The sequence below is a fragment of the Micromys minutus genome (assembly GCF_963924665.1).
Source record: "Micromys minutus genome assembly, chromosome: 25".
NCBI lineage: Eukaryota > Metazoa > Chordata > Mammalia > Rodentia > Muridae > Micromys > Micromys minutus.
In genome coordinates, this window is record NC_137960.1 from 40408390 (window position 1) to 40423507 (window position 15118).

The window sequence follows — 15118 nt, forward strand, 5'->3', positions numbered from 1 at the left end:
CTTAGGGATGAATAAGAAAGTAAGAGTTGAGGCTTAATAGTGATGTGTTTGTGTGTCAAGTTGACAGGGGTAAATTATACTGGCTAGTTTTGTGTCAACTTGACACACAATGGAGTTATCACAGAGAAAGGAGCCTCCCTTGAGGAAATGCCTCCATGAGATCCAGCTGCAAGGCATTTTCTCAACTAGTGATCAAGGGGGGGGGGGGGGCAGCCCATTGTGGGTGGTGCCATCCTTGGCCCAGCCCATTGTGGGTGGAGCCATCCCTGGGCTGGTAGACCTGGGTTCTATAAGAAAGCAGGCTGAGCAAGCCAGGGGAAGGAAGCAAGCCAGTAAGTAACATCCCTCCATGGCCTCTGCATGAGCTCCTGCTTCCTGACCTGCTTGAGTTCCAGTCCTGACTTCCTCTGGTGATAAACAGCAATGTGGAAGTGTAAGCTGAATAAATCCTTTCCTCCCCAACTTGCTTCTTGGTCATGATATTTTGTGCAGGAATAGAAACCCTGACTAAGACACCAACTATAATTAATAAATAGGTCACTTTTTATTACTTTAGATAGATGCATACTGCACAAAACTGTAATGGGTTTTATTTTTATGTGTAGGGTAGGGAGAATTTTTGCAAAGAAAATAATTTCTAAGTGTTGATATAGCAGATTTTTTTTACTATCCTTTTTCTTTAGGGTTTGGTGTTTTTTGTTTCTTTCTTTCTTTTTTTTTTTTTTTTTTTTTTTACTTCTTATTGATTCTTTGTGAATTTCATGCAACCCAATCCCACTCATTTTCCTGTTCCTATACCTTCAAAAGTAAGTAAATAAATAAATAAATAAATAAATAAATCAGCAGAAAAACAAACAAAAAACAAAACATTGAAGGGGAATGGGAGGCGGATCTGTGAGGAGGTACAGGGAGCGTGAGGGGAGGCTCATATTGGGATGTAAAGTGAATAAAGAAATTTAATAAAAATTTTATAAAAAGAAAATGCTCAAACATTATTTTGGTAATTTTGTTTTCAGATTTTCCCATTTTATATAAACTATCCTTAAATTTTAAGTCTGTGAAGTTATCATCCATTGAATACATTAATGTCTATTTTAGATATAATGTATAGTGTAGATATTCAATATTGATAACAAAATAAACTATATCTACTTACTGCAATCTCTCTACAAGCCGACATAGATATTCCTGTGCCTTCGATTTGCTTAAGTGCATATTCCTTTTCATCTTTTCTGCATGTGAACAGAAAAAAATAAAGTTTTTATTTTTCCATATATTATTTTTACATTTAAAATTACAAGTACCAAAACAATGGAAACATATTTAGTATCTCAATAATATGTAAACATTGTCATGTGTTGCTGATTATTTTTGATAATATTTCTAGTACAGAAATAGAAAATACCAAGAGAGAAATTCATGTTGTAATAAAAACACCAGACAGAGCTAAAACATGAGATTCAAAATGAAGAGAATAGGATGCTAAAGACAGCACTAGTTCCAAAGAGTAAACAAGCATAAATATAAACTCAATCATATGGAAAGAGCACTCCCATCCCTGAAGTCTACGGAAGTATCCTGTTATAAACCATCACTACAGAAGTAAGGACAGATACAAACTATCCGTTTGTGTGATTCATTAGCTCCCGGTTACAAGGCACCAAGATTGCTTTTTCAAGGCACTACTGGAGAAATCCAGTAGTTAACAGTTTTTTTTTTTTTTTAAACAAGCAACAAAGACAAGATTGGGAGTATAGGGAAGTCTAATAGTTGCCAAGGATTTTAACTTTGTTACAATGTTTCAGTAATGGGAGGAGGGAGGGCAGATGAGTGGCTATTTTCTCAGATAATATCCTTTGAGTAAAGACCCTAACCCGCCACAGCAGGCCCCAGCTGACTGTCATCATGTGAACTGAATATCTGGCAAACACAAATCCTGCCATGAATTGTTCTAATAACAAGGACATAATCTATGTCCTCCGGTTTTTATCTTCTGGTTGTATTAGAGCGATGGTTCTCAGTCTCCTCTGGGAGTTCACAACCCCTTTGGGATCAAATGACCCTCTCTCACAGGTGTTGCCTAAGACTATTTGAAAACACAGGTATTTACAATTCACAACAGTAGCAAAATTACAGTTCATTTTAATTCTTCAGTGAAGGGTTTTAATTGAGCTTTATCATTTATTAGTAGCTACACCTCTAAATTCTCAAGAATTTAAGTAAAGTTTGCTTAATAATTCTTAAATGATTGTTTACATTTTTCATATGCAACAGGTATGTAGATTGGATTTATTAAGGGAAAATGAGAAAAACAACTAAGAGCAGGAGAAATTCGAAAGGTAAGATCGATCTCTCTCCCCCTCCTCTCCCCCTTCCCTCCCCTCTCTGCTTCCCTCTCTCTCTCTGTCCCCTCTTTTTCCTTCTTTCTCCCTCTCCTTTCTTTCCCTCCCTCTCTTTTTTCTCTCCCTCTCCCATTCCTTCCCTCCTCTCTCCCAGGTATTCCTCTGTATCCGTAGCTAACTTGGAACTTGCTGTGTAGACTAAGCTTGCCTGGAATCCACAAAGCTCTGCCTCTTTCCCCTAAGTGCTGAGAATAAGTATGCAGCACCATGCTGGCCAGGATCTCTTATTTTAAGTGGAACTCCTGTATTACATACCCATAGTTCCATGTTTCTGCCTTACTCACTGTAACTCTTTAATTAAGAAAAAGTAGGGTGCAAAACAAATAAACAACTCCCCAAAACCTCTGACAGGAAGTCTGTAGGCTTGAATGTGTGGCCGGGTGATAAATTAATGGTAAATCCAGTTTCCTCATATGCTTCTTGATGGGTAGAAGGCTAGAGCTATACGGTGTTAAGAATCAGACTAAGGACTGTTAGCTTGGGGACACTGCAGACAGTATTATTAGACAAAGAGTAGAATTGTTCCTTTTTAAATTATGCTATGCACAGCTGGGCCAAATATTTTAGTTGACACAGGAATATATAGATGAAAGACTTCCGATGTGGAAATAATTGGGGAGGAACATTTGACTTACTATCCTAAAATTATGGTGTGCAAACAGGATTGGGCACCAGAAAAAGATTAAAGAACGTGTAGCTTTAATCATTAACGGAACGTGAACAGGAGAATGACTGCAGCAAGTCACCGCACCTGCAGGTGAGCCCCAAGGGCTTGAGGAAGAGCCGGCTACCTCCTGCTGGCTGTGGCACTGGATGAACTCACTGGCCGTGCCTGGGCAGTGCAGTACTGGGCAGTGCAGGGGCCATGCTAGAGGAGTGGCCCTAATGGTGGGGGTGCAGGAGAGCTCTTAGCTGACCAAGGTCCAGGGTTGAGTTAGCCCACCCACCATCTACCCTGTCTGAACTAACTGCTGGAGCACATGGAGGAGCCCATCCTGCAGACCCAAAGATGCAATACCTCCATGACACAGAGCGACAACAGGACACCTGCCTCTGAGAGCTGAGGTTGAAGGCATGTGCCACCACCTCCCAGCCTGGGTCTCACCCATTACCATCCAAACCACCTACTTTGGGTAAATAAGTGAGTTACAGATGCTTAACTCCAACATCAATCTAAAAATTCCATTTTTTTCCATTTTATGCCAATCAGGGTAAATAAGCATCTTTTATTTACTTTTTTTAAAATATAGCGCTGCTAAAGATTGGCCCCAGGGCCTGACAAATTCCAAAGCCTTTACAGAGCATTTGAGTAAACAGAAAATATACCACATGTCAAGACTAGTCTGTGTTGAACATATTAAATTACAGCTGTAAAGGTCATTAGAAACATGGGAAATTCACTGTCCGGCTTACTTCTTCTCAGCCTGATACTGTAGTGGTGACTCTCAACCCTTTCCTCACGTTATGTCCACCCCAACCATAAAATGATTTTTGTTGTTACTTCACAACTGTAATTTCGCTACTACCCCTTTGAAAGGACTGTTCAACCCCCGCCCCCCAATGGGGGGGACCCAGGTTGAGAACCACTGCTCTAGCATGACTTGAGAAAGGAAGCCACACTGAGGAACTGGCCTGTGGGTATGTCTGTGGGATTTATTTTCTTGATTAATGACTGATGTAGGAGGGTCCAGCCCACTCATGCAGGGTCAACAAACACACACACACACACACACACACACACACCTGGCAGGTGGTTCAGGGCTGTGTAAGAAAGCAAGCTGAGCAAGCCATGAGCAGCATTGGTCTGTGGTTTCTGCTTTCGTTCCTGCCTCCGGGTTCCTCTCCAGACATTCCGACAGTGATGGACCTGGACAATGAAGTAAGTAAAGTCTTTCCTCCCTGCAGGTTGTTTTGTCAGTATTTTACCACAGCCATAGAAAGCAACTAGGATACTACATGTTACCAAGAAAATCTATAGCCTATTCTACAAATAAATATATACATCTAACTATATATTGAAAGTAATCCAAAAAAATTAAAAACACATGTTAAGAAGCAGGAAGTTGTGTTACTTAATGACACTAGCAATATGATACTTTTAAGTAGAATAGAGGGGATTCAAAAATAATGTAATACTCTAGAAACAACTGCCAACTTTAAATAATCTTTAGTATTTTTAAAGTGATTAATTTAGGCAAACTGGGAGAGGCAGGTTAAGACAGAGTCTCACTATGAAGCCCTGACTGCTCTGAAACTCAATATGTAGATAGACCAGGCTGGCCTTGAACTCTGAGCTCTGCTTGCCTCTGCCTCCAGGGTGCTGGGATGGGATGAAAGGCGTGTGCCATCACACCAGGCTCACAGGCATATTTTGAGGAACAAAGACAAACAATAAAAAACCAATGAGAAAAACTTAAATCTCCTTTCCCCTTTCTCCCACTGTTTCCTACCATTCAGGAAACACTGAAAGGCACAGATGACAGAGCATAAAGCCAGTGCCTCCTCTTACCCAAGTGCAGGAACTGTGAGTGCACTAACCAGTGTGCTTATGATCCTCACAAATGTATTCTTATGCTTCATGCCTAATAATCAAATTAACTACCAGCTACCTACTGCTTAATAGTTAAAGCTACTAATTCTTAAAATTATAAAAAGCTTCTTGACACATTATCCACATTCAATTATAGCTTATTTTTCACTGAAATCTTTCAAGTCCCAGTTCTACATAAGGTGCTCCAGAAACTCATGGAATTGCAGTTTTATTTTTAATACTGTAAAGAATATTACACAATCTGGATAGGTTATTGTTGCTATGGAAACTATAAGATTTTTTTTGCAGTAAGTCAAAAAGTGCAAAATTAACACATCACATTAATAGCTTTTAAATTTCCTATCCAGGCTGCCGGATTTGAAAGCTTGAGAACAAACTGAAGCATAGGCCTCTTACCCTCGATTATTACATGGATAGAAACAAGGAGCAAACCTAGTAATTATTTCACTTATAAAGCTTAAATTTAACCTTCATATGCTAAATTAATAAAACCTTGAAAAACCTTCCATTTTAAGATTTGAAGTTTTAAAATTGAGAGGAAATGAAGTACATATATCATTATAGTTATCTTTTCATGTTTGCCATGTGGTAAGTGGTGACGAGGCACGTCTGAGATTCAGCATAAGAAATGGCAAGGTTTCAGGGGCATTAGACTCTTTGACAAACTCAAAACCTCAGTAGAAAGACCACAGGCACAAGACCTGATAGATACTTTTAATCTCAGCACTTGAAAGGAAGAGGCAGGTGAACCTCTTGAGTCCAGCCTGTGCTACACAGTAGAACAGCTAGTAGTGACAACCTAAGCTCAAAATCCCCCGACCCACATAATGGAAGGAGAATGCACAAACTATCTAATGCTCACACATACACATATAATGTGATATTAGCATATGTCCAGATGTTCAATTCAGGCACATGAGCCAGGGAAGCTTGTTGCTCTCATCTATGTTGAGTGTCCCAATCCTAGAATCCCGTCAGATGGTAGCAGCAGTACCAGAGCATGTACTTGTTTCAAGTACAAGTAAAACTAAAGAACGTAAAGGCCCCTCTTGTGGGACTAGAAAGACAGCTCCAAAAGTAAAGTAATGCCTTGTCGTAAGGGAATGGGAGAAACAGTCTGGCACGGGGCAGCACACTCTGTCATTCCCACCCTGGGGAGGCTAGGACAGGCAGCTTCTTGGGGCACTGGCTACTCCCAAGCCATTGAACTGAGACTGTCTCAAGAGAACAAGAAGGTGGAAGATGCCTGAAGAACACCTAAGGTTGTCTTCTGGTCTACATGCACAAATGCCCACAGTAAGTCAAAAGTAGGCCCCTTTTAATGTGTGAATGTGTGCAGGTGCAGGAAGAGAACCTGCTTCAGAGAAAGGGGCAGAGACACCATGAGTCTTCTGGCCTCCATATGCACAAACATATATACTCATACACACATGTGCATTTAAACACACACATATTCATAAAACACATCCTTTAATAAATTTAAGTCTTTTAATAAAAACACTAAAATTGAATTTTATTTGATAAAAATAGAAAAGACCTATTATTTTATTCCAACAAACTACTGCATTCATATTTTTACTTTCAAAATTATGACAAACCCTAAAAATAAACAAATTAAGAAATTACACTGGATATCACAAGCCACTTATAAAAGAAATTCTGGGGGATGGAGAGACAGTTCAGCTGTTAAGAGCACTGGCTGCTCTTCCAGAGGTCCTGAGTTCAATTCCCAGCAACCACATGGTGGCCAACAACCATCTGTAATGGGATCTGACGCCCTCTTCTGGTGTGTCTGAAGACAGCTACAGTGTACATGAAACAAATAAATAAATAAATCTTTAAAAGGAAACTCTATAGGCCTTGCCCTCAAGATATCCACAAGGAAGGCCCAGGCAGGGCGCAGTGGACATGGGGAGGAAGGAAGGCAACCCCATGAGTTATCTCTCTAAGAGATCTCCCAAAGCAGAGGAGACATGAGAATGTCAGGGAAGCCAGGCAGGCACTCAGTAAGGAACAACACATACTCAGTAAGCAGCCAGTATTCACGCATGAGTGACAGCAAAGAACAAGGCTGGGAAATAAGCTATGCAAATGGGGACAGGACAGTCCAGATGTTTTTGGTTGGCTGACTGATTGATTTGGAGTTTTTCTGTTTGTTGCTGCTGCTGTGTTCTGTTTTTTTCAAGACAGGGTTTCTCTGTGTAGCCCTGGCTGTCCTGGAGCTACCTCTGTAATACAAGCTGGCTTCATACTCTGAACCCCTGCCTCAGCCTCATGAGTGCACTGGGTTTAAAGATGTGTGCCACCACCCCCAGGGACAGAGTAGTTACCTTCACAGATTCCTTCTTGGAAAATAAATTGTGATGGCTAGGAGAAAAAAAAAAGGGGGGGGGGCGTGTTTGGTAGCCTGCACCAATCAGCAAGATAAGAAAAGATGAAGTACATGGGAAGAAATGATGGGCAGAGCATGGTGGCTCACAGCTTCAATTCCAGCATTCAGAGGCAAAGGCAGCTAGATCCCCATGAGTTCAAGGCCAGCCTGGTCTTCACTGAGCTCTTCACCAACCAGGGCTATAAGCAAAACCCTGTCTCTAAATAATAAAAAGAATAAAATAAACATAAACATGAGCAGCACCACCCACCGCACATGGCTATGACTAAGGCGTGAGTGAAGCAGGACAGGACTAAAGACCAAGTGACATCAGATTGTAGCTGAGGTTTGGGACGTTTGGGCCTGAATGTGGCACTACTTTACTGGAGAAACCAGAAGAAAAAGGTAAAGCCAGGAGAGCAAAGAGGCAAAGCAAAGCCATTTCTGAAGGCACACCACATCTCATAGCCCATAGAGAACAAACAAGTCTATCAGGACTTATGTCCTAAGTTAGCTTTCCTGAATCCTAAGAGAATTCAAACGATACAGCTATCAAGAATATAGAATCCAAGACATTGTTAACTTTTAAGAGTACGTGTGACCACTAAGATATTCATTCTTCAAATTCTATGACACCTGAATCTTGGAAATATTTTTTCTACAAGAAGATGCTAGAATATACCAAAGTATGTCCTTTCCTTTAGTATGTAACAATCTGAGTCTGCGGGCTAGAATGCTTTAACATCACACTCAAGAAAAAAGCCGCACAGGGTAAGTGTTTGGAATAAAAGGAAGCCAAAGTTAAGTTTTCTGCTGTTATTATTGTGAATTACTCAATGAATATTTACCCAGCACAGTATTAATAATTTATTTGGAACTACTGCTATTTTGTAATATCATGATCTTTTTTTCCCTAATGCTAACCTAAACTAGAACCTTGCCAGGAAAACACAGTCCTGTTGATCTATATCCCTAACTCCTACACATCTGAAGAAAAAGTCTTGTAGTTAGATAGCTTAGGCAGACCTTGAATTTGAATTCTTGGGCCTCTACGTCCTCAAAACTTATGTTACAGGCTTTGGGACATCACCATATCAGTGTAACATTTTATGTATTACAGTTTTCAAAAGTAAAGTTAAAAACCAATACTTCTCCCCAATCTAGCCCCATAACTGAGCCTGACCCTCCCCATCCTGCCAGAACTAACCTAGGTCCCATGTCCAGTGCTTAGGCTACTCTGGCCATCCCTGCCTGTGCCACATCTAATATCTAGGCTTCCGCCAGGACCTAATCTTCTGTACTGGCTGGTTTTGTGTCAATTTGACACACGCTGGAGTTATCACAGAGAAAGGAGCCTCCCTTGAGGAAATGCGTCCATGAGATCCAGCTGTAAGGCATTTTCTCAACTAGTGATCAAGGGGAAGGGCCCAGCCCATTGTGGGTGGAGCCATCCCTGGGCTGGTAGACCTGGGTGCTATAAGAAAGCAAGCTGAGCAAGCCAGGGAAAGCAAGCCAGTGAGTAACATCCTTCCATGGCCTCTGCATCAGCTCCTGCTTCCTGACCTGCTTGAGTTCCAGTCCTGACTTCCTCTGGTGATGAACAGCAATGTGGAAGTGTAAGCTGAATAAACCCTTTCCTCTCCAACTTGCTTCTTGATCATGATGCTTGTGCAGAAATAGAAACCCTAAGACACCTTCCTACCTCCACAAGCCACAGGCCCCTCCCATGCACATCTTCAACCTTTCCACCCAGCAAAAACTACCCTTACACTCCAGTAGTGGACCAGGAGGCTCAGCCTGTATACCAGTCCCCTCTGTTCACCTGACTTCAATCCTCCCAAGTCATTTCCAGCCTCTAGGCCAACCTAGCCACACATCCTAACGTAGAACATATTATGCTCATCAGCATGCTCAGATCTCAACCCTGAAATACTAACAAAATGAAAGGTGAAACCAGCATCTTCTCTCAAAAAACTATCAGTCCTATAGAAATGTTTGCCAATGAGTTTCAGCTAGATGAACACCAGGACTTAGAGTTTCAAAGATCTCAGCAAACAATTCATAAGCTTAAAGAAGACACAAAAAAACAGCTCGACGAAACTGGGCAAAAGAACGTGGCGTGAGTGATGCTGAAGCCGGAGTGTGGGCTGACAGAATGAGGAAGACAGAATCTATATCCACCACAATTCCTAACAAATGCTAAATATTTTTCCTTTTACCAACCTGTAAATGTAGTCCTCACTCTTCATCATGGAAAGTTTTCTTTGCAACAAATAGAGACCATTACAAGAACCCACAACCAACCAAAATACAGAGTTGTGAAACCTAGTCTCAGCCATGACATCTGTAAAACAACTCTCATACAAAAGGGTCAGGGAACTTTGCAGAAGAGGAGACAGACAGATTGTGAGAGCCAAAGGGTTTGCCATGAGACTGTCTCCTACTAAGTCAGAAGCTAAGTCTCACCAACCTGTCTGACTAAATGAGGGCTGAATGAGGACAACAACAGATGTGTAAAGTGGTCGGGGTGGGATGGGTGGGTGAGCCCTTGAGCCTTCACAAAGAACTACAAGCAATTAAGGGATATTGGAAGAAATAGGCTACACCAGAGAATAGGACAGCAATTGGTTTTCCAATACTAAATGTTCAGCCCTGAAAACACACACACACAAAACAAACAGACTAAACAGTTTGTATTTATGTATTTAGGAATACACACACACACACACACACACACACACACACGTGTAACACCAATTAATGAAATAAAGGAGGCCATAAATTTGACAGGAGTATCCATGGAAGGCTTGAGAGAAAAAAGAAAGGGAGAAATGACCTAATTATATTATAATCTCAAAAATAAAAAGTTAACAGTGATTCTATATGTATCCATACAGGTGACTTATTTCCCCACCCCTACTGTTAGTGGTTTAAACAAACTTGTTCATAAATAGCACAACTGAAATTTCTGTTGTCTGCACAATGGCCATTTAAATAATTCTGAGTAACAAGGTCTTTGTATTAGTTCAGATCACCCCCCTCAATGAATGCCATAAATAATGCTCCCACCTGCCAAGTATTATGAATCTAATTCATCTCTAAATATAGGAAATTTCCAAGTCAGCACTCCCCCGCTGCTTTAAGTCTAACAACCAATTCATTGTATCTTTTACAAAGACTGGTTGACTTCATTGGGCCTCTTTCCTTATAAGCTAATTCACTAGTAATTATTTTTCTATAAAACATCTTCAATCTTCAGTAGTTCTTTCATTTGGAATTCAAATATAGATATTTTACAAATTCAAATTAAGTTGGTTTAAAAACAAACCAACACAACCAGAACAGACTTCCAGCAATCAGCTAATGACAACCATTCCTTTTCCTCAGTGCCAAGACCTTGAGTTTGGTTGTTATTTTATTGACATTTCAAATGTTATCCCCCTTCCCAGCTTCCCCTCTACAATGCCCCTTAGCCCTTCCTACCTCCTCCTGCCACTATGAAGGAGTTTCCCCACCCACCCACTCCTGCCTCAGCACCCTATCCTGGGTCATCAATCCTCCACAGGATCAAGGGACTCCTCTCCCAGGGATGCCACACAGGCCATTCTCTGCTAAGTAGCTGGAGCCATGGGTCTCCCCATGTGTACTCTGGTTGGTGGTTTAGTCCCTTGGAGCGTTGGGGGGTAGGTCTGGTTGGTTGATATTGTTGTTCTTTCTATAAAGTTGCAAACCCCTTCAGCTCCTTCAGTCCTTCCCCTAACTCTTCCATTGGAGTCATTCCAATATTTGGCTGTGAGCATCTGCATCTGTACTTGTCAGGCTCTGATAGAGCCTCTCAGGAGACAGCTATATCAGGCTCCTGTCAGCAAGCACTTGTTGGCATCTGTAATAGTGTCTGGGTTTGGTGGCTGCCATGTGCGATGGATCCCAAGTGGGGCAGTCTCTGGATCTTTCCTTCAGTCTCTGCTCCACTTTTTGTCCTTGCACTTCCTTTTGACAGGAGGAATACTGGATTAATACTTTTGAAGAAGGTGGGTGGCCCTCTCCCTCAACTGGGGGCCATGGCTAGCCACTGGATATGGTCTCTACAGGTTCTGTCTCCCTTTTGCTGGGTATTTCAGTTAAAATCCTCCCTGCTGGGTCCTGGGAACTTCTTGAGTTCCTGGCATCTGGAACTTTCTAGTGGCTATCTCCAGTTCCCCCTCCTCCACTGCTACACACCTCCTTTCAAATTCCTGCTCCTCTGAACTTCTCCTGTATCTGAACTGTCATCCCCCCTGCCCCGTTTTCTTTCCCCTTCTGTTCTCCCTCTACTTCCAGAGATTAATTTCTTTTCCCTTCTGAATAAGACTGTAGCATCCACTCACTGGTGTGGTTTTCTTCCTTCTTGGGTTTCATGTGACCTTGCAGTATATACTAAATGGAACAGACGCCACTCTAGTGTGGAGCTGGTCACACATTCCGAAAGCCATCCTCTGTGCAGTTACCTTCCCAAGTCATTCACTCCACTCGCTCTGTAGCTTCTGTCCTGGGTGGATATGACCACCCCAGTGTGTTTCTTTCCTCCACCACCCCGTACAAACAGGACTCCGAAGCCCAGTAACTTATAAACAGATTTATATGTCAAATTCTCAATCCACAAACCCTCTACATAATAAGCTTATATCCAATGAACAAAGATACAAGCTATCCTTCTATATGAGATAAATTAGACCCATAGAAACCCTTAAAAATAACAACCTCATCAAGCTAGAGATGCGCCAAGAAACATACACATCTGCCTCCATCTCCGTTCCTCCCGAATCTCTTCTTCCTCTCCTCTTCTTCCGTTTTCCTAGCCTTTTCTCACCTATCTCTCCACTGTCAAATTATGTATCACCTTAACATCAACCCACAATATGGATTGTGACTTGTATTATGGGAATTCTGAGCTTCTTTTTGGCTAATATCCATTTATCAGTGTATGGTTTTTTTGTGACTGAGTTACCTCATTCAGGATGATATTTTTAAGTTCCAGACTGTGAATTGCATAAAGTTGTTTTTAATAGCTGAGCAGTACTCCATTGTGTAAATGTACCACACTTACTGTATCCGTTCCTCTGTTGAGGGACACCTGGGTTGTTTCCAGCTTCTGGCTATTATAAGTATGATGGCTATAAACATGGTAGAGCATGTGTCCTTATTACATGTTGGAGCATCTTTGGGGTATACCCAGGAGTGGTATAGCTGGGTCCTCAAGTAGGACTATGTCCCATTTTCTGAGGAACTGCCAGACTGGTTTCCAGAGTGATTGTACCAGTTTGCAATTCCACCAACAATGGAGAAGTGTTCCTCTTTCTCCAAATCTTCACCAGCGTCTGCTGTCACCTGAGTTTTTTCTGATCCTGATTTAACTTTGGTACCTGATATCTGTCTAGAACATCATCTACTTCAGCTATATTTCCCAGTTTTGTTGAGTATAGGCTTTTGTAGTAGAATCTGATAAATTTTTAATTTCTTCAATTTCTGTAGTTATGGCTTTTTCATTTCTGATTTTATTAAATCAGATACTGTTTCTGTGCCCTCTGGTTAGTCTGGCTAAGGGTTAATCTATCTTGATGATTTTCTCAAAGAACCAGCTCCTAGTTTTGTTGATTTTTTTATATAGTTCTGTTTCTACTTGGTTGATTTAAGCACTGGGTTTGATTATTTCCTGCCATCTACTCCTCTAGGGTGTATTTGCTTCTTTCTGATCTAGAATTTTCAGCTGTGCTGTTAAGCTGCTAGTATATGCTTAGCCCTGTGTCCTGTAAGATTGGGTATGTTGTGCCTTCATTTTTGTTAAATTCTAAAAAGTCTTTAATTTATTTCTTCCCTGACAAAGTTATTATTGAATAGTTTTTGAGCTTCCGTGTGTGTGTGTGTCTGTGTGTGTGTGTGTGTGTGTGTGCTTTCTGTTGTTTTTGAAGACCAGCCTTAGTCCATGGTCTTCTTGTATTGGTTAAGGTTTGTTTTGTGTCTGATGATATGGTCAATTTTGGAGAAGGTACTTTAAGGTGCTGAGAAAAGGATATATTCCTTTGTTTTAGGGTAAAATGTTCTGTAGATGTCTGTTTAAGTCCATTTGGTTCCTAACTTCTGTTACTTTCACTGTGTCTCTGTTTAGTTTCTGTTTCCATGATCTGTCCATTGATCAAAGTGGGGTGTTAAAGTCTCCTACTATTATTGTGTTAGGTTCAGTGTGTGCTTTGAGCTTCACTAATATTTCTTTTACATTTGTGGGTGCCCTTGCATTTGGAGCATAGATGTTCAGAATTGAGAGTTCCTCTTGGTAGATTTTTTCTTTGATGAATATGAAGTGTCCTTCCCTATCTTTTTTGATAACTTTTGGTTGAAAGTCTATTTTATTAGATACTACAATAGCTGCTCCAGCTTGTTTATTGGGACCATTTGCCTGGAAACATTTTTTCCAACTTTTTACTTTGAGGTAGTGTCTGTCTTTGTCACTGAGGTCTGTTTCCTGTATGTAGCAAATGTTGGGTCCTGTCTACGTATCCAGCCTGTTAGTCTTTTAATTGGGAATTTATTTGGGAATTGAGTTCATTGATGTTGAGGACCAATAACTGTTGCTTCCTGCTATTTTGTTATTAGAGGTAGAATTATGCTTGTATGGTTCTATTATTTTGGGTTTGTTGTGAGATTAGTTTCTTGCTTTTTCTTGGGTGTAGTTTCCCTCCTCATCTTGGAATTTTCCTTCTATTATTCTCTGTAAGACTGGATTGGTAGAAAGATATTTAAATTTGGTTTTGTCATGGAATATCTTGATTTCTCCCTCTATGGTAACTGAAAGTTTTGCTCGGTATTGTAGCCTAAGCTGGCATTTTTGTTCTCTTGGGGTCTGTATAACAATCTGCCCAAGATCTTCTGGCTTTTAGAGTCTCTGTTGAGAAGTCTGGTGTAATTCTGATGAGTCCAGTCTCTCCTTTCTTTGTTCTATGAATATGGTATTTTAATTATTATGTGACAAGAGGAATTTTTTTCTGGTCCCATCTGTTTGGTGTGCTATAGGCTTCTTATCCATTATGAGCATGTATTTCTTTAGGTTAGGGAAGTTTTCTTCTTTAATTTTGTTGAAGATGTTTGCTGGCACTTTGAGTTAGGAATCTTTACTCTCTTCTATATCTATTATTCTTCGGTCTTTTCATTGTGTCCTGGCTTTCTTGAATGTTTTGAGTTAGTTTTTTCTTTTTGTATTTTCTCTGACTATGTGTTAATGTCTTCTATGGTATCTTCTATGCCTGAAATTCTCTCTTCTCTCTTTTGTATTCTGGTAGTGATGCTTACATCTGTGACTCCTGATCTCTTTCCTAGGTTTTCTGTCTCCAGGGTTGTCTCCCTTTGTGATTTATTGTTTCTATTTCCATTTTTAGATCCTGGATGGTTTTGTTCAATTCCTTCACCTGTTTGGTTGTGTTTTCCTGTATTTTTAAGGGATTTATGTGTTTTCTCTTTAAGGGTTTCTACCTGTTTACCTGTGTTCTGTATTTCTTTAAGGGAGTTATTTATGTCCTTCTTAATAGTCAAAGTGACTTTAAAACAAATATATCTGCAGTAATGCCTACAATTCTGGCTATCAAAAGAGTTGAGCTTAAAAAGAAATGAGATTTAGTCTACATAACATAACCAGCAGCCAAACCTTTTATGTAAAACATTGTCCTTCTTTAGAAATTCATAAATTTCAATAAGTAACACAGGGAACACCAGAGATGTCATTTATTTCAGAAGTGTGCCAATGCCTATGCACATACATACAAA

At 40.5% G+C, this 15118-nt stretch overlaps 1 protein-coding gene across 1 annotated transcript in view; it reads right to left on the minus strand.

Annotated features, from left to right (window-relative positions):
- The window catches only part of CDK19 (cyclin dependent kinase 19), a 118777-nt gene that overhangs the window by 74947 nt on the left and 28712 nt on the right, over positions 1 to 15118 (minus strand). Inside the window, exon 2 of the mRNA XM_080937620.1 lies at positions 1157 to 1232. Coding sequence (XP_080793746.1) covers positions 1157 to 1232 — 76 coding nt within the window. The remainder of the gene's footprint in view (positions 1 to 1156; positions 1233 to 15118) is intronic.